Source organism: Lissotriton vulgaris, chromosome 2_1, assembly GCF_964263255.1.
Source record: "Lissotriton vulgaris chromosome 2_1, aLisVul1.2, whole genome shotgun sequence".
Taxonomy (NCBI): Eukaryota; Metazoa; Chordata; class Amphibia; order Caudata; family Salamandridae; genus Lissotriton; species Lissotriton vulgaris.
Genome location: NC_141687.1, coordinates 1,490,752,484 through 1,490,776,758, shown reverse-complemented (window position 1 = coordinate 1,490,776,758; position 24,275 = coordinate 1,490,752,484). Strand labels below are relative to the sequence as shown.

General features: G+C 40.9%; 1 protein-coding gene across 2 annotated transcripts in view; it reads left to right on the top strand.

The window, feature by feature from the left end:
* DPP10 (dipeptidyl peptidase like 10) overlaps positions 1 to 24,275 on the top strand; it is a 1,575,897-nt gene that overhangs the window by 375,657 nt on the left and 1,175,965 nt on the right. For both annotated transcript variants that reach the window (XM_086957361.1, XM_086957360.1), the window contains exon 3: positions 5,806 to 5,901. In XM_086957361.1, the coding sequence (XP_086813487.1) occupies positions 5,806 to 5,901 (96 nt within the window). The remainder of the gene's footprint in view (positions 1 to 5,805; positions 5,902 to 24,275) is intronic.

The window sequence follows — 24,275 nt, the reverse complement described above, 5'->3', positions numbered from 1 at the left end:
ACAATGCGTTTAGTCACCTTGCTGTGCTTAACAATTACAGGGAAAGGTCAGGGATGCACCATATTTAAAAGAATATGATGCATTCCTGCCTATGTCCATGCGCTGACACCATTTTGACTGACTAGAGCCAATGTAGGCACCCTTTCACCATGGTTGCATGCAGGATTGTTTTTGTGCAAGAAGAGACCCTCCTGCACAAAAACAATCCCCTGCGGCATATTCTTCTTTCTATGTGTGCTGCAGAATGCAGCACACAAAGAATGAAGAAGAAACAAGGAGAAATAAAGATATTTCTCCTTGTTATGCCTTCTCAGGAAAGGTGTAACATTTTGGCTTTTCCAGATTTACCAATTCTGGTAAATCTGGGAATGCATCAATTACCATGGGAAATTAGTCATAAAACCCATGTAAGGCCCATGGAATACCTTGCTAAGGCAGAGTAATGCAAAACAGTGATGTGTGCTGCATTGCATTATGCCTGATTTATGAAGACACTCAGGGCCACGCAGAGTGGCTTTGCATGGCTTCAGATATCACATTTTTGAGTTGGTGAGTGTTGATTGCTGATAAACTCAAATACCACTGGCTGACATCGATCAATACTGCTGGAAAAGTTGATGAACATTCATGACAAATTGGGTTATTGGTTGAGGGGAGTGTTCGTCCTTCTCAGGCAACAACAATCACAATCCTTGTCAGGGCGAACCCCAAAAGTCACTAAATTAACCAGTGCTTACCCCTCTGGTAGCTTGACACAAAAGAAGTCCGACTCAACTTAGAGACAGTGTATAAAGTATTTATGCAGCACCTAAGCAGTCAAAAAGTGAAAACACAACACACAAAAAATCCCACACCAATTTACAAAAATAAGTTATAATTTAATAAATAGTGTAAGTCCAAAATGTCAAAAAGCCAATTAAGAGAGCTGAAGTTATGAGAATTCAAATATTTTAGGGGAAATAGCACTGAAAAGGAACTACCGTCAGTTATTGTTATCTGTTCACGCTGGATTGTGACAAAGTCACAAGTTCACACCGACCATGAAGGAGCGCAGACTGGGGAAAATGCCAAGTTTGACCTGCTGAGATAGTACCTTGTATCCTTGGAATCAAGGTGTGAAGTCTACTTCGCACTGTGTTGCACTGCATCAGGGAGAAATCCAGTAGGAGCTGGGATGCATGCCACTGGGTCCTTGATGCCAAAGCCACTGATCAGGAGCTTCATTTCGATGTTTGACATCAAGATGTGGTGCACTGCATTGTTCTGATGAAACTACCAGTCTGGATATGGCAATGCATGGACTTACATCCTGATGAATCACGCTGCGTTAATTCCGAGGAAACTGCCTGTCAGGAGTCTGTTGTGCCCCTGTAGCTCACAATAGGAGGCCATTTGACTGACCTTGGAGACACTCTGGAAATCCTGGGTTGAAGCAGCAAGGGAGGCCTCTAGCAACAACAGTCCTCAAACAGCTGGACAGTCTTCACGAAACAGGGTAGTCATTAAGTGGCTGAAAAGTCCTCATTCTTGTAGAGTCCTCAGATTCAGGAGTGGGCTGAGGAGTTGGATTGAGGGTCTCCAATATTTATTCCTGGTGCCAGCTTTGAAGTGTAAGAAACTTCTCTAATTCCACCTAAATCTGATTCTGGACTTCACTTCCTTCCCCTGCCAAGGTCACAAAATGTCTGGGGTGAAAAAAGGCTAGAGTGAAATCCTTTGTGAGAGGGCTAATGAAGCTCCTTTGAAGCACAAGTATGGTAGATAACAGCTCCGCCCCACCCATACTGTAAGGATGATCCACATTGCCCACACCTAAGCCTCCTTTGGGATACTGTCTGGGAGGAATGCACCAAGGCCAACTTGCAACTACACCTAAGCATATGACCCAGGATACAGACTGCAGGTACCGAATGGTTAGGACTAGAAAATGTAAACTTTGTAAAAGTGGCACCTTCAGAATTGTGACTTAAAACCTGACTTCCCCATTAAAGAGGATTTTAAATTTGAGTTCTTTGGAGACAAAACATGATATTTCTACCCCTGTTCTCAAACAATATTATCACTTATTAAATATCATGGAAAAAGCAAAATGTCATGTTTGTTTTATGTACAGGAAGGTGTCCCTTCCTGTACATGAACAAACCTTTTAAAAAATGCCATATTGTAAATTTCATGTGTGCTGCACGAAGCAGCACACATAAAAGTAACAAAATGGCATTTTAGGATTGTTTGTGTGCAGAAAGGTTCACCTTCCTACACATAAACAATCCTCCTCTGCACACAGACACCCATGCACTCTGGTGGAAGGGTGACTGCGTTGGCGCTAAGTTGTTAAACTTAGCGCCATTGCAGGGGAAAACGCAAGGCTGCACCACATTCTTGTAAACATTTTATCCTATGTTCTCCTGCAGGATGGGCCAGCAGTTATTATTGTTTCAGACTGGTACTGTACACCAGCTAGAATACATACAGAGCACAGTAAGGAGTGTTGCAGGGTCTGTGGCATCACCTGAACTCTGGTGCACGTGTTACGGAACTGCCACAAATACATTCAATTATGGCAAACGTTTCTTGAGGATACAGATTCAGTCTTCAAGGCACAAATTCCCCACTCCCCAGCATACTTCCAGGGCTGCCTCACATACCCTTTAAAAGTCCCTAAGGGGCAAACAAATGGCCTTTGCATTCGGAGCAGCCCATTAGGGGAGCCTCTCTCTTTATGGTTCAGATAGGATCCCAAACTTCTCCACCGGACATTACATATTTTGGGCATGGAACGACTGATGCTAATGGTAGAACACAAATTTGATGCCCTTTTAATGATTGTCCTCACTTGAGATCAACAATCTGACCTGCTAAAAAAAACAAAATCTGTTGCTTGTGTCTTCTCCACCTGAGAGTGCTGAGGGAGCTGAATTAGGAGCAGGTCGGGCCACTAAAGATAAAGCAGCCGCTACTAAACTGGATATATTATCGTGGGGATGGGGCCTGGAGGACAGGAGAGGTCTTGCTTTAGGATGGCTTTGTTGGGCTTATAGTTGTGAGCCAGCCCCTGGGTTATAGGATGCATGGCTATATGTGTTTCTTTCTCTCATGTGAGTAAACCAATAAAGCTGAAGTGATTCATAAAGAGTTTTTACCACTCGTAGACATTATTTCGTGGTTACCTTTCAGGAGTTCATAAATTAAGAAACAAATTTAGCATGTGAGGTGAAAAACAGAGAACCAATGCATGGTTGGCTAAAGGATTACATTACAGAAATAATATAATGAAAACCATTTCACAAAAGAAGCAATTTACATTTCGAAAGAAACACAATACCCACCATTTTCATTACCACAATGTGTTCACATATTACAGCAAGTTTAGAATTAAATAATGAATACCACGAGGAACTTTAGTTTCTGCATGTTTTTCGGTGATGCCAAAGGGCATGTACTTCTTATGAAGAGAAGTGGTATTACCAAAGCTCTTGATGTTATAGGACCACAGTTACCCTTAATACAGAAAGTAGAATAAATGCATGGAACCCCACTTTAAACACTTTTGCACCAGCTGCAATTAGTACATGAAGTATGTTGTGCTTTTCATTGCATTGGATGCCACTGATGAATCATGTAAAAACATATGAGGGCACTCATTGGGAGGGCGGTAGCTTTGGCTGTCTTGGATATAATATGAAAGGAACTAGTCCATTGGACGCCTATATGAATAGGATAGCAAGAGATCATACACCTAGCTATGAATGCCACTGAAAATGTACACAATAGATTCCCAGAGGGAGGCAGGTAGTTGAATGTATAGTTCATATAGAAATAGTCTTGATGAAGATACTGGCATATGGGGAGTGGTGTTAGCCAGGTAGTGATTCGACATGTCTAAATGAGGAAGAATCAACATGAATGAATTAGTGGAGGCAGGTAGACTTTCTGTGTAAGTGTGAATGGGGGATCGATTGAAACACATACATGAGGGGAGGAAGACCAATAATGTGTCATGTGTTTGTGGACCAGTAGAGGGGACTAATGGCCTTATTTCGAGCTTAGAGGATGGTTTAGTATGTTATAACCATGAAGGATATCCAGTTCACCTTATTACAAGTGCTATAGGATATAATGCACTTGCGAAAAGGAGCTCGAGATATCCATTATATGTGCGACAGTTTAACCCATCGGTATGAACCAGGCCCTAACTGTGATAATAAAATAAAGGAAACTAATGCACACATGTAATTGAGAAGCATTTTGCATGAGGACTTCAAAAACAAATAAAGCAGTATTGTTAATGTATTAAGTGGCAGAATTCACAAAAAGTGTTTCAATGCTCCATTCAATTGGAGTTGGGAATACACCTAGAGTTAGGCATGGCCTACCTGACTGACAGTATCAAGCTAGCTCCAAATATGTTGCGACATTCAGTATGAGGCAGGGACATGGTGAGCCTAACTCATTTGATTATAAAAAAACTGTCTTAGTTCAGATAACTGGCAACTACATTATGTGGGAAAGACCCTAACTGATATAGGCCTCAAGAACGTGTTTAAGAACCCTAGCGCTTGCCAGAAAATCTCTAAGTATGAACTCAAGTCTTCTTACGTGAAAAAGGTTTCGTTTGACCATTATGAATTCAACTGCCTAAAGAAACTGGTCATGCTGTATCAACAAATACCCCCAATTTTAGAGGGAGGGTTTTCCTATTTATGAATATACTCCCTGCACAGACATATTTTAATCAGATTTCAAATCCCTTTGATGCTGGGTTTTCCTGCCAATAAACATATTCATTCTGACTTTTCAGCTTGCCCTTGCGATATGGTATCTAAGCAGTCTGCTCTCCATATTGTTTTATTTTGTGCTTTTTATAAATATCCTTGTGCAATGTATATTATCCCAAATCTAAAAAGCTGTAATTTTAAACAATCCTGAGTAGCACTTTATTTTTTTAAATCCCTCCCAGATCCTTTTATATGTTGTTCAGTCACTACGTTTTTATGGGCTTGTAAGTAGATTAGGAAGACTCTGTACTTTACTTCTCAATTACATAGGCCCACATGAATCAAAGCAAAAACAGGTCGCAAATGGGCAGCCCTTTGCGACTGGTATTTTTGCATTTGGGATGCATTTGCGGGTCGCAATTAAGGAATGTTTAGAAATCGCTATTTTTTTTTGTGATTTCTACATTCATAGCCTTTATTTATTTCTTATTAGCGAATTCTTATTTTTCGCTAATAAGGAATCGTAAATGGCATTGTTGATGCATGTGCCAGATAGCTTTTAAGATTAAGAATTTTTACGTGGACAGTCTCTTTTGTACTTTATTGATCAGTATAAGACACTTAGGTTATACCTGTTACGCTTGTGTCATTTCCCTTCTGTTAGTAGATCTAAATCATTCACTCACTTACTGGAGTAGTGGTGCTTACTGGTACAAGAAAACTACTGGTTTTGACTGATAATTGTATTTTGCTCATTTGCACTCTGCACTCTTGCACAAATATGGATTTGTTTTTATTTTTCTAATTGTTTTTATCTGAAGTGGTACTTTATAACTTTTAACAATCATATGTGTGGTTAATGGTTTTACTCAAATTCATGTCTCTGGTTTTTGCATAGTGAGTAATAGTTATCTTCCTTTTAGTTTTGCTTTTATGGATTTATTGCTAAATCCGAATAAAGATTTATGACTGACTGAATGACTAGTTAGGAATACTTACGCACATTTTACAAGCAACCTGTTGCCATTTAGGGAGCTCTGCTTCTTACTTTTTTACTTTACCTAATTGAATATTCTTCTATTTTTTACAGATGAGCAAACAAACTCATCTGAAACCAGGTTAACTTTGGAAGATCTTTTCAAAAAAGAATTCTTTGTTCACAACCCTGAGGCTAGATGGATCAGTGGTAAGTAACCGAAGCATGCTGCTTTAGTACTGTGATAATTTGCCCTGTGTACATAAATACAAACAATGTAAATCCTATTATGACAATTTTGTTCACCTATATTGAATTATGCCCATGGGATCACCATCAATAAAACACGTTTTGTAATGCTTGTAATAATTGTCTCTGAAAGAATTGTGGAAAGTCTTGAAGTGGCCCTGTGCTTGTTTCTTTTGCTACTCAATTCATACTTCCTTCTTTTTCGTTTGTTGTTTCTCTTGTCTTTCTTCTTCTTCATGGTTTTCCCAATGAAATCTCCCCTATTGTACAACTATTAGATCTGTCAAGCAAATTATCCGTCTATACATTTAATCGTGTATTGGCCAATTTATTAATGCTTTCTATATATCCAAAATACAATGGAACACCATTACTTCCAGCCCCTTTCCTGCTGCTGGTATATTCCTTCCATTAACAATTAAGTATGTTTAAATATTAGATTTCTTTAGCAAATAATTGACATTATAAACATGAAGTAGATCACTCATGGCCAGATGTCCTAAAGAATTGCTTTGCTCTTGCATCACACAGGTGATGCAAGGGTAATGCAATCCTTAAGTCAGATTTACCAAGCCACGCAAAGCCACCTTGTGCTGCACTGCGTGGAAATCCAGAGTAACATAAGGCAATGCAAGCCACTCCCTTGCATTAACGTGCAACGGAAAGGCATTACATACGTGGAGAGTGGGTGTTCCAGTGCAGAAACCCATGTGTTTTTCTACCTTTTTCAGATATACTAATATTTACTAAAGGAGCCTGAAAAGTGCATGCATTTTCAATAGAGACACAACAAGAAGAAATATCTGTATTTCTCCTTGTTGCTTCCTCTTGCAGAATACAGCACACTTTGAAAGAGAAAAGAGACTCTAAGGATTGTTCTTTGCAGGAAGGCATCACTTCCCGCACAAAAACAATCGTACCTGCAACGTAGGCACACTTGCACCATTGCACAAGTGTGCCTGCCATGGCACAGCGAAGTGAAAAAACATGAATGTGCCATATCTTAATTTTTATGGTGCATTGCTGCTCTCTCCATTAAGGTTGCTCAGATTTTCATGAATTGCAATGCAGAGCAGCATGTTGTCTTGAACGCAGGACTGGTAGTATCAGACATCAAGTGTTACCCTGGGATGCTGGAAGTGTAGAGGCTAGTTGTGGTCCTGGGGGCAAGTTTATCCCTCAGCTGGGAGGCATGGGGCTTTACAAATTGTTTGGGTCAAAAATCACTGTCTACAGATTTCCTTTTATATCCGGCAGCTTTCAGGCAACAATTAACATGTAAAAATGACACTGGTGATTAATGTTCCCATGAAGAGGGATGGAAATTTGTCTAGGGCAGTTTTGGCTCATATAAATTAGTGCAGCGGGTTAACATTCCTGCAGCAAAGAAAGTGCCATGCAGATCACAGAACAGTATTACACGGGGATAGATCAGTGAGTTACTGCTTTTGTCATAGAGATTCTTTTGTTTCTTGCAGATCATAATTTGCAATTGTAATATAGCACAGTGAGCTGGGAACTCCTATTAAAAAGTTGCATGCAAACTGAACGATACAGATTAGAAAGTTATGTTTTTTCCCAGTCTTTTATTACCCTAATGTTGCTAAAAAGGGCTTGTTTGAGTATCAATGAATAATTATTAGTAAAGCTAACCCTCACCGCTTTGTTGCATTTTGAATCCTGAGTTTGTGCTTCTCCAGACCAAGCACTCTCAATAAATGCCTACCAGCATGGAGACATTTGAATCCTACACTTTGTAGTCACCTTTGCCTTATGTAACATTTTCAGTACACTGATCTATACACTTATATTTTAACGTCTATGTGTGTGTGTGTGTGTGTGTGGGTGTACGCGTTTATATGTGTCTGTTTGTTTGTGTGTGATGTGAAGTGCTCCAAAACCCGACAAAACAGTGCTATGCAGTATACAATAAATAAAATACAATATGAGAAGGACTATGGAGAGATTAGAGGCACTGTTGGAGAGTGATAGTGTGATAATCTGTGGAGTAGGAGGTAATTGGGGGTTGGCCCAAAATATTGATGCACCGGGCGCTACCAGCTGCTTACATGCCTCAAAATGTTTATTTTTGTATTCTCAGCTCCTTGGCTGTGCTTAACACTGAATGTATGCACTGATGTTATATTTAAAATCATGTTTCATGCTTGACATCTTATCTTTTTGTAGTCTCCATTAGAATGAATGTGGGTATGACTGGGTATAACTCACTAAGGTCTACCCTTGCTGCCATGAATTTTTCCGTTGTACATGAGATGTTGAGTGGCCCAAAGTATATCTCAACCAAATATAAGATCTACACCCAGGTAAATCAGTGTGTTCAATACGTCTGATAGGATATTTTGTTAGGTCTTCCCACACAGGTACCACCTGTAACTTGCTTCATCATCAGACCCATGTCTTACTTACCTAGTGTGGGTGAGCGGGCTCAACACGTCTGTAAGCTGAGTGCTTAAGCTACTGCTTAGGGAATGTACTTATGATTAAAATTGGCTGCCGGATCCAAATAACTTTTTAATTGGTTGGTCCTGTGTCAAGGTTAAAAACAAGGCAATGTTATAAGGGTATAGTGGCCTCCTACATCTATGGTCAACATGTTTCATCTATTTCAAATGCCCTCTAGTTCAATTGGCTTTCTTCAGGACTGTTGTAGTGATTATCCCTTTATCCTATAGTTGCTCGTTGCATCTAAACAACTTACAAGCTTTCTTACAATAATGTGGTTTAAAACATACATGCAACTTATACAGACAACCTGGTAGGACCCTTCATTTGTAAAGTATGTAATGGCCTCCATTTCAGTTAGGCTTTATAAGGTTATCGAGGGGGACTGTCCTTTTAGTCACAATTTCGTCAAAGGACTGCATCCGCATCCTAATCTAGTTTGCTTCCTGTTACCCTGGCTGTTCCTACCCAGTCATATGCTTCTCACTCCTCCAAGTGTTGATAAATGGCTGGGTATTGTAGTTCATAGTAAGGTCATCATGTGCTATACTTTAAAAGCAAATACAATTGAATAATGATGATGAAAAATGTGTTGTAGAATTCACAATTCTTGCCATTTTTCCCAACTTTTCTAAGGGGAACACCCAGCCAAACCCCTTTTGTAGTTGTCAGTCTTGCCAATGGAGTCCACTTGCTATGCACCGTATGCGGCTGGTCTGACAAAATTTGCCAGGGTTGCTTTGGATTCCCAGTCTGGTCCTTGTTGTCTTGCTACTTTGCGCTGTGTCAAATGTTGGTAAATTTGGCCTTCAGTGAGGGAGACTTAGTACGACACAACTTCAAATGTCAAGGTTAAAATCCTTGTTAAGTGCAAAAAGATCACTTTGGTGCCAACACACTCAGTTGGGTGGCTCCATACATGTAGTCAGACAAAATTAAGGTAAATTCGACCATCCAGCACCAAAGTTGTTTTCTTTTATTTTGCTAAGTTCCATTCTAACAGGATTCCATGGTCTTAATTTGCAAGTAGCCATGTAACCATGTGTAACAAAAGCTTACGTCCATATACAGAGCTAAAGGAGTAGAGCAAGCAGAGTCAATGAGGGTCAGAAACGATGAGAAAATCTCAACGTTTGCATTCAAGAGCAAAAATGTTGTTACTGTCAGAAGGTGATCCATGAAACATGGGACACAGAATAGACCCGCAGACATTGGCTGTTACTATTAATGGACTGAGTGGCTGCAGCCTTCTAATTTCATAGTGTTAAGGATGGTAACTGCAAAAAGCCTTTTTCATTATCAAAAATGCATGCTGTGCAGAGCTGCCTTGCTTTAACCTCATCAGTGCTCATTATGAGATCAGCTCGTCATGAGTCACAGTGCCACTGACACGCGCGGCACTCACACGCAGGGATAATTCCCCCGTTCTGCTGAGCGTTCCATTAAAATGGGCGTGGTCATGACGAGCTCAGCTCGTTATGAGCACAGCGCCACTGTGCTGCGTGACGAGCTGATCTCGTCACGAGCACCACGGCGCTGCACGTGCCCCCCTCTCCCCAGCACAGCAGGGGAATTAGCCCAGCGGGGAAGGGGTTAACAGACGTCAGGCAGCCTGGCAGATTTCCTTAGGCACAGAGGATGGTGCGCATGTGCCACTTACGTCATGGTTTTCTAAACATTAAAGTGTATTGCTACCAGTTTGAAATATTTTTGGGGTCCCAGGGACTGGCCAGTACTGATGCAAAAACGAGTCACATTTTGAAGCAGCCCCAGGCATGTGCAGTATCAGCCCTGTACTCCCCAGGCTGCTTGTCAGTCATTCAGAGCTGCCTCATACAACTCCTCCCTTTATCATGTGTCACACAGTAACGAGTTTGGAATGGGAGAGGTTATAGACTTTTGCAAGAGGCCTTGCAGGCCATGAGAGACCCACGATGCCAGGGCAGTTCACAAGCTGCTTCGTTCTGGAAACAAATCTGGCCTCCATCTACACTGGCCAGATGAAGCTGGGGACATTTCAGGACAACACTGTTGGGTAACTTAACATCCATTCTCTTTACTTTTCCTTTTGCTTTGCTTTCTTCCTTTCTCTGCTCATTTGAAACCCTTCATGCGGCAGTTCACCCCTCCATTACATCATCTGTCTCTCCTTTGCTCTCTCCATTCTCCTTAATTTTCTATTTTATCCCTTTCTTTCTGTGTATGAGGTGCAGCAGCAGGCAAAAAGTAAATAATTTGGAAATGGCAGCATTTTCAATTCTGAATAGCAGATAAGAAACAGATGATTTATTCAGCACTTACTTCTGTGTCTAGAAAGCAAATTGCCTCATTAAATAAGGCAACTTTTTTTCCACACATAGAATGTAACTCCGTATTCAATGTTTCAGAAATGTAGTTATTTATCACAGACACATGTTTTACAAGTTGCCTAATTAGACTGGTCTTCAGAAGCATCAGATTTGTTTCTTCTCTATCCTGCATAATTTAGACTGCTGCCTGGCTAGTAGCATGCCCACTGCTCTGTGTTGAGAGGTCAAGGATTGTATGTCCACATAGTCTTGACTGATAATACCTTTTTTGAGCCACTAACAAACAGTGTGAGAAATGTGCCCTACCTGCTGCCTGAACTCCAGAGCTCTCTATCATGGCCCATTATAAAACGTGGAGATAACTCAGCCTAAGGTATGCACAAAAACACAGCATCTTGGAAATGGCTAACACTCTCAGCGAATGCAGATTAAGTCAAACATAAATTCAAAGCAGGAACTAAATGTCTGACATGGATTGCCTTAACATTTTATGCATTATTTGATCAGAAATTGATTAGATTTTTGTTGCCTGTTAAGTTAAGAAGATAAATAGAGGGCCCAGCAGAGATTCATTTCAATGTCCGTTTTAAACTACCCAGCCCACTTTTAAAATCTGCAGAGTGGCCACCACCAGAAGTGATAGATACAAAGGCATATGGAGACCACCGTTTTTCCGAAACATAACATTGGTGTTGCTTGAATTTTGTGCCATGAGATATGTTAGGAAACAGTGTAAACATCTAAACAATTGGGAGTTAATTTCAGTTTTAGTTCCAAAAATGTGTCGCGCTGCCCCTATATATGTACTACCTTCTATCTCTATGTTTGCTACTGTCTGGAAGTGTTGAGCAATTTGATTTTGGCTGAAAGGTACCTCCACTACTCTGAGGGCGAATTATTTGTGACACGCGCTTCACGCTATTAACTTGCGAGGTTCCCTCGCTTTTAAAGAATCATTTTTTAGAAATATTTTGTTGTTGCTTTTAGGTGTGTTACTTTATTCGGAAAATTCCCACAACTACTGTATATTTGTTTAGAAACCTACCAATCGCATACCTGAACTATAATTGTACTTTCACCGCTGTTTAGCGGGTCCTCAGGTGCTGACACACTGCGTGAGCCATCTTGGGGGTAGGAAGGGACGGGTGCGGGCGCCATTTTGGTGAGCGTTGTAGTTGAAGGCTGCCACGCTCGGCCGCTATTTGAACCTGCCAATGCAAGCGTGCAGCGTACGCGCGCCGTGGGCACGCCAGAGGCGAGCCCATCTGCGCCCATCCGGGACCAGGGGCCATGAACTCTGGTCCGTGTATTAAATATAACAGATGGGAGCTTTTGGAGGCAAATCGTGGGAATCCAAAACCCAGTCAGTCGTGCCTAGCCAAACTGCAGCAGGTAGGGCTGCTTAAACCCCTTGGTAGGAATTTAGGGACCGAAACTAAGTACTTAGTAAATGATCTGCATTATGGGCTCCTGAACACGCGCTCACTACAGAAGCACAACTTAGAGGTCTTCTCTCTACTACAGGATGGGGAATTGGATATCCTAGGAGTCACCGTAACGTGGCTAGAGGAGTCCTCTATGCCAGACGTAGTACTTCCTTACCGGTTAATTTCATGACAATCTGCCATAATCGAGCATTCACTAAGAGAGGTGGCGGTGTTGCTCTTTTGCACAGCAACCGCTGGAGAGGCGAAAGAGTCTATGCTTAAAGTGTGGGGGGTGCTGATGTGATGGGTGTTAAATTTGGGGTGGGGACTGATTGTTTGGTTATACTTCTAATATATCTTCCCCTGTGGGCCACAGCAGATTTGTTGGATCTGTTCCTGGAGTTGGCCCAAGATTTCCGGTCGCGCTACAGCAAACTGATAATTATGGGAGATTTAAAATTTCATTGGGAAAAGTCCCCGAAAGAGGGTCAAGCCAACCAGCTAGAAGAAGCACTTACGACCTTTGGTTTTATCCAACAGGTGATGGGTCCCACACACGACAGGGACCACACCTTAGACCTCATCTGGATGACAATCCCGGAGCAGGACCCTGTAGTTATTCTGCCCTGCGCATGGTCAGATCACTATCTAGTGAAGGGCAAGATTCCCATTCGTCAACATAGGGGAAAGTCTGAAGCAGGCGGAAAAGTAGTGAGGAAATGGAAAAATATAAATGAGGAGAAGATGGTAGCTCACCTTCAAACATCTACTCCGCTCAGTAAGACTGAAGAGAACCCAGAAGTCATCTGTAATAACCTGACAGATAGATTAAAGAAGGCAATTGATGTTGTCGCACCAGCACGGAGGGTGAAAATTGTGGATAAAGGGCTAGGGGCCCCATGGTTTAATGAATCCCTTAGGGTCAGGAAGAGGGCTCTATGAAAATCTGAGAGAGCCTGGTGGAGAGACTACAACTTGAATGCACAGAGCCTATATGTACAAGAGCTTGCTCTCTACAAACAGGCTATCCGGTCCAGAAAAGCAGAATTTTATGAAGACAGGATTGCGAAAGCCAGGAACCCACAGAAGGAAATCTTTAAAGTCCTAACGGAATTAAGGAAGAATAAAAAGCAGAGCCCTGAGTTCACGCAGGAGGACTGCCAAAAATTTTGGGATTTCTTCACGAACAAAATTGAAGATCTCCTGTCAGAAATTGCGTTCACTCCAATCCTTTACTGCCCTTTACAGATCACCCCAGCTATCTCGTCGCTTAATTTTCCCCTGGATACTCTGCCATTGATTACTGAGGACAGACTGGCTAGTCTCGTGGGGCGAGTAAAGTCGGGTTCACAGGCGGACGCTTGCACCCCTGGGGTGTTTAAGCTAGCATTGCCAGGGATTGAGGAAGACGTTCTTACTCTCCTCAACAGGTCGCTGCAAACAGGACAGGTTCCATCAGCCTTCAAGGAGCTGCGTCTGATCCCTTTGCTGAAGAAACCTGGGGCGGATGTTAAGAATCTGAAGAATTTCAGGCCCATTTCTCAGTTGCCTTTTTTAGCTAAGGTGTTAGAGCAGCATGTTCTTACATACCTCTCAAGCCATCTGGAAATCAATGACCTACTTGAAAGGAACCAGGCAGGTTTCCGGGCGCATCACAGCACGGAGCTGGTGATGCTGTCCATCTTGGACGAACTAAGATGTAGAGCAGATAAAAAAATTCCCGGTGCCCTGGTGCTGTTAGACCTCTCCGCTGCTTTTGACACGGTGTGTCATAGTCAATTGTTGTCGCGGTTGAGGGACTTTGGCAACCAGGGCACGGCACATATCTGGCTCTACTCCTTCCTACAAGGGAGATCACAGAGATTTCAGCTGGCGGATCTGGTTTCAACCTCAGCGGCCATCACTTGTGGTGTGCCACAGGGCTCCGCCCTCTCACCTCTTTTATTTAACATTTATTTGCAGCCACTGATCTCGGCCCTCAACCAGATGGACTGTCAAATTTACAACTACGCTGACGATACCCAGATCGTCATCCAAATTGAGGATTGGCCGTGTGCGCATGCCAGACTGCATAACATTTTAAAATACACAGCTAACTGGATGTCTGCCAATTCCCTGAAAATCAACCCAGACAAAACCGATGTGTTGCCAAATACCATCTGTGACAACCCATGGAATCACCTCTTCTGGCCAAGGGAATTGGGGGCACCCCCAGAACCTGCAGTAGCAGTTAAAAGCCTGGGCATTTACATTGATGGCAACCTGACGATGAAAAACAAGTCTCTTCGGTGGTGGGCATCTGTGTGGGTCTCTTAAGGCAACTAAGAAAAATCTCCCAGCTTTTGTCTTTTTCCACCTTGAGGCGCGCGGTCTCTGCCATGATCCTAGCAATGGATGGATTATGGCAACTCGCTATATGCAGGGCTCCCCCAAAAACAACTGACTAGACTGCAAGCGGTAATGAACGACGCAGCGAGACTGATTTTTAAAAAGCCTATGAGAACGCATGTTTCACCTCTCTTGCGCGAACTATATTGGCTGACAATCAGAGAGAGAGTGATGTTTAAGGGGCTCTGTATCACGCACAAAGCCCTATATAGCAACGCATCAAGCTATATGAAAGCCCGCGTGGTCCCATACAACCCTAGGAGGGTGTTACGTTCATCTGAGGCTACCCTCTTGCCCCGACCACGCTTCAGATTGGCCACTATAGGCGGACGCGCCTTTTCTAACGTTTTTCCGGCAGCCTGGAACAACCTACCAATTGAACTTCGTAAGGAACCCAACCTGCTGCCTTTTCATAGGATGCTAAAAACTGTGCTCTTCCGGGAAGCCTGGGGCGTGCTGTAATTCGATGACTGGCCCTATGAATTATGGTGTGTACCTGAACAAGCGCTTAGAGACTCGGGGTGATAATGCGCTATATAAATCTAAATAAATAAATTATTCAGAAATGTTCAGTTTGATTCGAGAGTAACAGTCGGTGTTTCAGTATCACATAACACAGTCACTATTGCTCATAATGTACACAATAAATACTTTGCAATGCACATGTTTAATCTCTGTAGCGTAGGTTGTATAAGCAAATACTATTGTGAATGCTCTTCTTGCTTTTGACTGTAATTTTCATAGTATTAATATTCATAGTGAGTCTGACAGTCAGATCAAAACCTCCATTAGACTGCGCACCTATGATTAAATCTGCCACCTAATTAGCAGTCTCTCAAAAAACTTCCAAGAACTTCCATAGTACTACTCCGTAACCAACCCAGAGATAACCTATCCTAAAGGTAATCTTTACATACTCTGTCAACAGGCCCAACATCAAAAGGGCACCTATTAACCAGTCCTACTTTTTCAGATAAAGATATAAAAGTGATAGGATATGTAGTTTCACTTTATATATGTAAGGGTGTGAAACCATTTATCCTGGAAATAGTGCTGAAAACTGCACCAAAATGTAATGAGGGGGCCTGAGTCTCCCATATCTCACAGATATTCATTGATCACGGGTTAAATGGGGCCACTCGAAGAGTTGGGGCCCCCTGCAGTGGCCTGCGTTATGCACCAGGCTTGTCCCCAAACCTTTGAAAAATGCTTCAATCCTTCGAGCATCAGACCTTAGTTATTACAAAACATACCAGTGTTCAGCCTATGAAACCGACTGGAGTTGTTACACACATCGAGGCATGAATCATACTAAACCTATGAGCACACTCATTTGCTACAGGTTTTACTATTGTGTTAATGGAGAACCAATGAAAGAGACACAGAAGCTCCTGTGAATCCAGCATGACGCAACAGAACACAGAATATCAGATGATATCCAGTGGCAGCTAATAGGGAAAGGGAGGGGAGGGGGAAAACAACGACGGTTGGTTGAAATACATATTTTTTTAACGCACTTACCTTTTCCCCACCGACTGCATCTCTCCTTTGCTTCTCTGCTCTACCTGACTCAGGTCCGTAAGAAGCTGCAGACGCTCCTGGGCACACAGGATCCCCTGAGACAATGCAGCATTGTGATTGGTCTGAGCACTGAGGATCGGCGCTCAGATCAGGACGGGGAGCCTGTGCATATTTCTAACCAGACTATCTATTACAGCCTGGTAGAGAATATGCAAAGTGCGCATGACTGCTTGGCCAGCCAAAACGGGCGGCCAAACAGTCATGAGCACTTAGTATGCATAGTCCACTCCTCCTCCCACCCTAAGCAACCAGCCCCGCCTGCACTAACCCACCCAGCAGAAACTAAAAATTAAACAATAATAACCTTGTTATTATTGTTTTATTTTCCCCCTTTTCACTGCTCTAAAAGCAGTGAGGCATTCCTCCTCCGCCTTAGTGGAGGATCCACCACTGATCATATCACCACATGCCTGAAAAGGTTCCACTGGCTCAAAGTGGTGCGAATAATCACACTTAAAGTTATGTGCACTCTTTACAGAAGTCAAAAATAAGTGCAAATCTTAAACTTCAGTATATCTATGGATATTGTATAATTTGTGGGGGGCCTGAATGATTTTTCCAATTGACAGAGGGCATGGTGGGTGGCTGGAATCGGTAATTAATACCTGAATGTTGTCTCCATTTGGCCTTAGTCTGTTGTTGAGCATTCAGCAGAGTAGTGAACTTAGCTGCTCGAAGGCACTGAAGATGATTTCTAAAGAAATTCTCCGAGGGGAGTCTGGAGTTTTTGTCAATTCTGAATAAAATCAGGATATGGCTGGTATAGGAATAAGATTTGAGGCTGAATGAGTGTACAAAGAAGGATAAGGTGCATATAGATATCCATCTAATTTTACACAGTTAATTATCTCTGTCTAAATTGTTGTATCTCATGTTCATTGTGTGTAACACACATCACAACTCTCAACCCACCAAACATAATCAAATATTATTTAGCTTTTTACATAAAATATACAACATAGTACTCTAACACACATGTTAATGATACATTATTATCACAATAGCAACATTAATGCTTACTTTAAAAATGAACAATGAATGGGCTCTGCGATTTGAAACCCTACATAATACATTTTAACTGACTATATGTAGCATGTGAATAAAAGTATCCATCGTTAGAAAAAAACAATTTAAAAATAATTCTGAGCCCTTAGAGAAAGGGATGCAAAATTTATGGAATGCCCACATTAAGAAAAACAGACCAGCCCAAAATTTTATCTGAGATTTGAAAGCTTCAGTTCTAATTACAACAATATTATTGGTACAATTGAATAAAGCTAATATTCTAGTGTCACCCACACTCCAAACCAATAGGGTATAGTCTCCAGATTTAAATATATACAACCCAATAGATAGGCAACATCCTGCAGTGGTTCGAATGGAGGACATTGAAATACTTAAAGTTATTGATGAAGTTGCACTAAAAATGTACTGTGCCCCGAATGGCACTCATTATTTAAAGACATTTTGCTTCAAATTCTTTGTGAACTCTTTGAGGAGTTTTTTTTAAATGTATGAATTATGTGGTATTAATGTCTAGGAATATGCATGGCCCCTTATTTTTCCCCTTAATTGTGAAAAATGTGTAAAAACCTGTTTGTTGTTGAAGTTACCCTGAAAAACGGCAGTAGTCATACTGAATTTGACAACATCCCCCAGAACATGTCAGACATTGCTTACAGAGTTCTTCAAGGGTTTGCAGTTCACCAACATGGTTTCCCATGCCTAAATCAATGTTTAAATCATAAAATAATGGCTATCATATACATGCTGGTAACAATTCACTCCTCCAGACACTACAGGACTGTAAGATTGCTATTTAATTGGAATCTATTTATCAATCATTTAGTACTTCATGTGCTCTTCCACACGACATCCAAGATAAATATTCTGTTTATGGTCAGTCCCAGTGTTCAATCCCTCCAATGTTCAATGGAGTTCTTACCAAACCATTACAAATGGTCTTAGCGCATTGCAAAATCAAGTTTGTGAAAAAATATTGACTAATACTTACAACTATATTATGGAGTCTTTGCACTCATGTCTATCCCCAGATGAATGCCTAATCCTCTCAGTGCAGATCACAGCAATGCCACCTATGCATGTCTCCCTGACAGATTTGGAAATGTGTTAAAAACAACATGCTACCAAATTCATTCTCAATCTGCAGCTATATTTGACCATGTCACTTCACTCTGGTTGCCATGTAGAGTATCAAGGAGTGCGCTTTACAAAGGAGTTTCCCAAACTGTGGGTCAGTGAATCACAAGTGGATGTTTTGTGTGTCGCCAAAGTCCACGCAATAAGTAAAGATGCCTGTAAATTCTGTATTGGCTGTCTGCTGCTTATTTTTTAACACTGAGACTGGTGTTTGGAAATCCTCTAACTTTGTAGTTAGAGAATTATGTGACAATTCTGCTGGGTTAATTAAAGTATGAAAAGAGAGCTGGGGGTGTAATTTGTTCCTAACACCCAACAAAATGCATATACCTGTAAATGAACTGTACATATTACGCAGTTAGGAATAAAAAACAAAGCATACTTGTTTTTGCAATTCTGAAGTGTAATGGAAACCAAGATTTTAGTGGGATCAGAACAGGTTAAGATACTTTACTTGGTGATGCACAATTAAATATTACCAGAAACCTGATTTCCACTCATTACCATGTGTGTATAGTCTAGTTTTATCTATAAAAGTGTTTGTCTGGGAAAATTTAGTGACCATCAAATGGAAAATATGCTGTCTGTAAATATAAATGCACTACCACATGCCTTTATTGCATTACAAACAAGCCTACCTCATGTTCAATAAAGCTAGAGGGGTCAAAAACATTTGTCATACTAAATAGTTTCACAGTTCTAAAACATTTGGGAAGACTTTGCTAGAATGTTTAACTACGTTTATATGACCTAACCAGCAATCCAGGTGTCTATGCTCAGCCTCCCTGAATGATTTACCCATCTAAAGAGCTCAATGCAAGATCCTGTCATTCTCCACTCCCATTCTTTAGAACACCATTCCCAAACTATTCTTATCTAAAACAATGACCTGAGATCTACACATTTGTGGATAACTTCTCCTTCCTGTAATTCTTTGAAGCAGTGGCAAGCAGCAGGAGAAATGCTGATTTGTATCATGATAACTTTTAAATGCTAATGATGGGTTTGTTCTGCAGTACTTTATATGATGTTTTAAAATTCTTAAATCACTGCTGAATTTGTTGTGCTCACATCTGAGAAAATAGGAGCAAATATTACTGAAGCCCATTTTATAGAAAGCGGTGTAAATTTGATTTCAGAAGGTGCATTTATTGTGTAATCTCGACATTTATGTGATTTGGCATATTAACCTTTTCCCTGAAGTAACATTGATTGCAGTTCTCCTGTATATCTGCATTTGTGTGGTTTTAATAATACAGCTGATTCTTATATATTCGACTACTCATTTAAATAATACTCTGTCTTTATTTTATAGCACAAAAATGTATCCATTTCAATAGTACTCTACATCTATATTATACCCGCATATGTGTCAGTAATAATGCTTTTTAATATGTATTGAGATGGGTGCCAAACTAACTTGACTGAAGGCATAAAGCATTTGGATTTCATAATGTTTAATTTTCAACCTGAGTGTTTGTTTTGGTTGCAATGTTTACTTTCCTTTGCATGTGCAGTTGTGTGATCTTATGAATAGAGAATGCACATTGTGTGAGAGAGATAGTGAGGTTGGAAAGGAATCATTTTGGTAAGGATGAGAAGCCTTAACGAACAAAGGGAGGACTACTGTCCGCGTGGAATAGAATTATGGGAGGAATCCAAGGACATTCTGATGTGCCGACCAGCAGAACGGAGTTTCAATTTTAGTTGCCAAGTTTTGCTGTTTGAAGGTGGAAAATCATAAGTCATGTGACATTGGATTCTCAAAAGTTTTTTTGTGGGTATAATTGATGATCACACTTCAGTTTATTCAGACTTCTGTTATGTGGCCTCATGCTATGCAATAGTCTTTCCTTTTAGAGAACCTCTACAGAGGTTCTGCTATGCTGACTCCTTTCTCCTTTAATGGATTTAATTAGGGTTTCCTCCTCCAGTATAATTTAGAGTAGATTTAGATTAGGAGATTTAGATTTTCTACATGAATAAAAGGTGAGAGGAACGCAAATAGCATCCTGATCATCAAATCCTCTTTTTAATATTCTGCATAGTGATTATGGAATTTCTTTAATGTTTTATGCTGATAATGCTAAATGTCATTCAACATTTTGGCCTGCGTGTAGTAATCCTGTATTGTTTCAATACATTCCTGAGACTTGTTTATATCAGTCTCGCTTTGAATTTGTAAAAATTCCATAATCAATCCCATCTTCTGACTCAGAATTTTGTGTGTGGGCAATTGGGTTACAATGTAATTGTTAAACTGTAGTAGATCCTAAACTTGTTTTTTCCTCAGGCACCTATAAAGTTCCATTGCAGCGAGCAAGGAAAAAGGGTACAAATACTCTGCGTTGGCAGCAGTGTGTGGTTTCTGGGTACATAAAACACTTCTATTTGTTATTTGACTCCAGCGGCACCTAACTGCAGACAGATGGGGTATGTGAATATGAACTATGATACTTTCATTTTTGGTTGAACGCATCATAATGTCGAAGGAGAAGATAATTGCCATTGTTTGTGCATTGGAAAAAGAAGCATGGGATGAGCCTTTCAAAAATGAAATAGTCCAATACATGTAAATTCCGGTGCAACACAAATCTCCTTAACATTGAAATGAAATTTGCTGTTATGAGGACAAAGCAGCAACAGGATAACAGCAGTGTTTGTCAGTGCTGGATTGGGGAAACAAAAGTAGCACTGGCAAAAATGCTAAAAACACTCTCACTTTTTTTTATATCCATGTGGAATATCTGTATTTATATTCATCCCTTCTCTCTCTCTCTCTCTCTCTCTCTCTCTCTCTCTCCACTTATATCTTTTCTCTCTCTTCTCCTCGCTTATTGCTCTCTCCCTATCTTCTCCCTACCTCCTGCTCTTTCTCTCTCTCTTGAACCCACCCTATGACTGCTGCAATTAACCCCAGGGAGCTGGGCAGAGGGTCTGAGTCACTAGAAGATGCTGCCTGTCCTAACAATCGACCTCCAAGAGCTCCAGTCCACTGGGGAAATGCCCAGTAAAATAAAAGGACTTCTGACACTGATGCTCATTTAGAAAGAGTCACATATTGCAGATTTGCTAAATGTCAGGTTGTGGAGTACTAAGCTAATACTTTTTTTACTTGATATTCTGGAATCTTAATAGTCAATTAATGATAATAAGCTAATAAACCTAGATAATTTAGTATACCTCTGCTAACAGTATTGTAATCATAAAAGATCATGGATCGTGTTGAAAATCTGCTCATTTGATAAACCCAAGCAAGTGTGCCTACAGAACGCTACTAAGCTAGGCTGCTTAAAAAAAGAGGCCAAATGAGCCATTGAAAAAAGTCCAAAGGCCCATATTTAATATTTTTTGATGCAGCGCAATGCAGCAAGCCACATTTAATTTAACATTTCAATAGTGAATAATTTGTGATAAGGCTTTGCAAGTGCCTTCTCCTCCTCCTCCATTGTCAAGGATTGTCATTTGGCTTTTTAGAATTGTTTCTGGGAATGATCCCCCATGAGGTATGTGGTCAGAATAATCTGGAAAAGCTCTTGCAAAAATACAGAAACTTGATTCTGCATAAAGTGGAAACAGAGCTTATACAGTTTTGAATTGATTAAGATATGAATATTGAGTTACTTTCTGATATCATTTTATTTTTGTCAAGCAGGACACTATAAGCTTGCAAAGCACAGCATTCTAGTTAACATGTTTGTCCAAGCCTTTCGTTACATATACCACACCTCTCGTAAGAGATATGTTTCTCATGTTTCGTCAGGCCCCTTTTAGAGTCCTACCACTTTTTCAGCCCATTTAAAGCCTTAGTCTATAGCAGTGGTCTTCAAACTTTTTTGCTCTGAGCCCCCCTTACCCAAAATATTTTGAAGTCAGGCCCCCCTCCAAATCGTTTTTGAATGTTTTGGGTAATTGTGAGGGATAGGGCTGGGCTCAAGGACTAGGACTTAAGAGATAAGATCAGGGGCACTTTTTCAGTAGCTCATACTTCACACTAAATGTTAGATGTATAAAAGAGCAAACCCATACAAACTGAACTAAACTAAAAAATATTACTCCCATTAATTGACGTCCTCATGCTCTTGGGTCCCAATGCATTTTTGCCTTCTGCACTAATGGTCGCTGTAGACATGAATAGTAGGTGATTCCCTCTGTCTCTTTCAACCCTTCCCCACCACATCTGCACTACACTCCATTCTTGAAACAGATTCTCTGTCCCTTACAGAAAAAAACAAGTGCCCATGTGTGAACCATCTCTTCCCTAATGCTCTCCTCATGTCTTGATGTAAAGTATAAGACCATCTTAATTGTGGTGCAGTGGGTCCTTCACACTCCTGGGCCCCAATGCCACTTTACTTGCTTCACCAATGAGACCTACTGACTTGCGAAGCAGTAAGTCTTCTCTACCCCATGTTAAAGTCCTCTTCCCATCCTCCTTTCTGCCATCTCCCTGAAGCCTAACGCTAAGGTGTGTCCACTGCTCCAATTATTCCCTCTCTTGGGCCATTGGTCAGATGCTGGAAACAACACTGGCACAGCAAGGGTAGACTTAGCCGTAACCCATGAACGGAATGAGTAAAGCAGCAATAATAGCGGTTTAGTTCGGCCCTCACACCCCTGGGTCATGGTGCCACTGCAGCACCAATTATACCTACTCTCCTGCCCATTCCACTGGCTGTTATTTCAAGGCCTGACACCCAAAGCAGACTGCCTACACCTTTGTTATGAAAAAAGAGGGACAATATCCACATTCTCCCCCATAGCTTGCAATCTGGATCCTAATGATAACAAGCAAAATGGCACCCCACCCTTTGTGCTAGCGCCACACTCATTATTGATGTGCATTGGCCCCACGCATGTTTGTCCCAGTGCCAATGCAGCTGCTGTACTAATGGTAGTGGTGGCCAAAAAAGAAAAATTAACCTGCATTTCTGAACACCTTCTTCAGGCATGTCTCTGAGTATTGGGGAAGCTGTCTCATTTATAAATGAACAAATTCAGTTCGACATAGCGTTTCCTCCTCTGGCCCATCCCTTTTGATGCTATCCATGAATTTCACTCCTTTACTCTTTCTCTTGGGCCATTACCCAGAAACTCCAGATGTCCGGGCGATTGGGCCTCTACCCCTGTACCCTCTCAACCCACCTGAAAGGACATCCCCATGTTAACAGAGGCCAAAGTTGGCAGGACTAAGGTGCCCATGTGTTTTTAATTTTGCAAAGACTTCCCATAGGAGGGGGTCTAATGTGATTTAATTTATGAAATAACTTGAAGCATCATGATGACAAAAAAAGGCATTGTAAGGATGTAGAGTTATGAAAAGTGTACTTTTGATGGACTTATAAAAATAATTCCTGCTATAGGTACTGTCTGGTTAGCTATTACAAATATGTATTCTTTGAAAGGACTTGGTTTATGTTATACAGGGGCGCTGGAATTATGCAATTCTGCAGCTGTGACATTTTTCGCATATTTACGGATTTGCAGACTTGCCACATAATCCACCACCTGCAGTATTACATGCAGATTTAAAAAAAATGTGTTTAAAGCTCAAATGGATCAAAAGTTACTAAGAACATGGTGACGTGTTTGCACGCATTGGAAGCCCTTCTTTAAGGGTAACTGGACAACTTTCAGTGGCTTATTTATGTTATTTGCTGTTACATTGATACTAATGAGGTGAAATCTTTGCCCAGACAGTACTACCAAGTGGAAAAAAGGTCAAACTAATGATGGAATACTAGTAAAAATGTGCTCCTGTGCCACATAATTTCATTGGCCCTGATGACATACACAAACTAATTGTGTGGCAGCCTATCTTATACAGTGTTTTAATACAATTGTAGAATAATGCCCTACATATTCACATTGCTTTCTGTTACATGCTGGGACCATAAAACATTACAAATACACGTCATTATTATGTACTGCACCATCCTCGATTCAGTATTTTTTACTCTGTTCTCATACAGGTATCTTCGGGGATCACAATAAATAAGCTTCATAA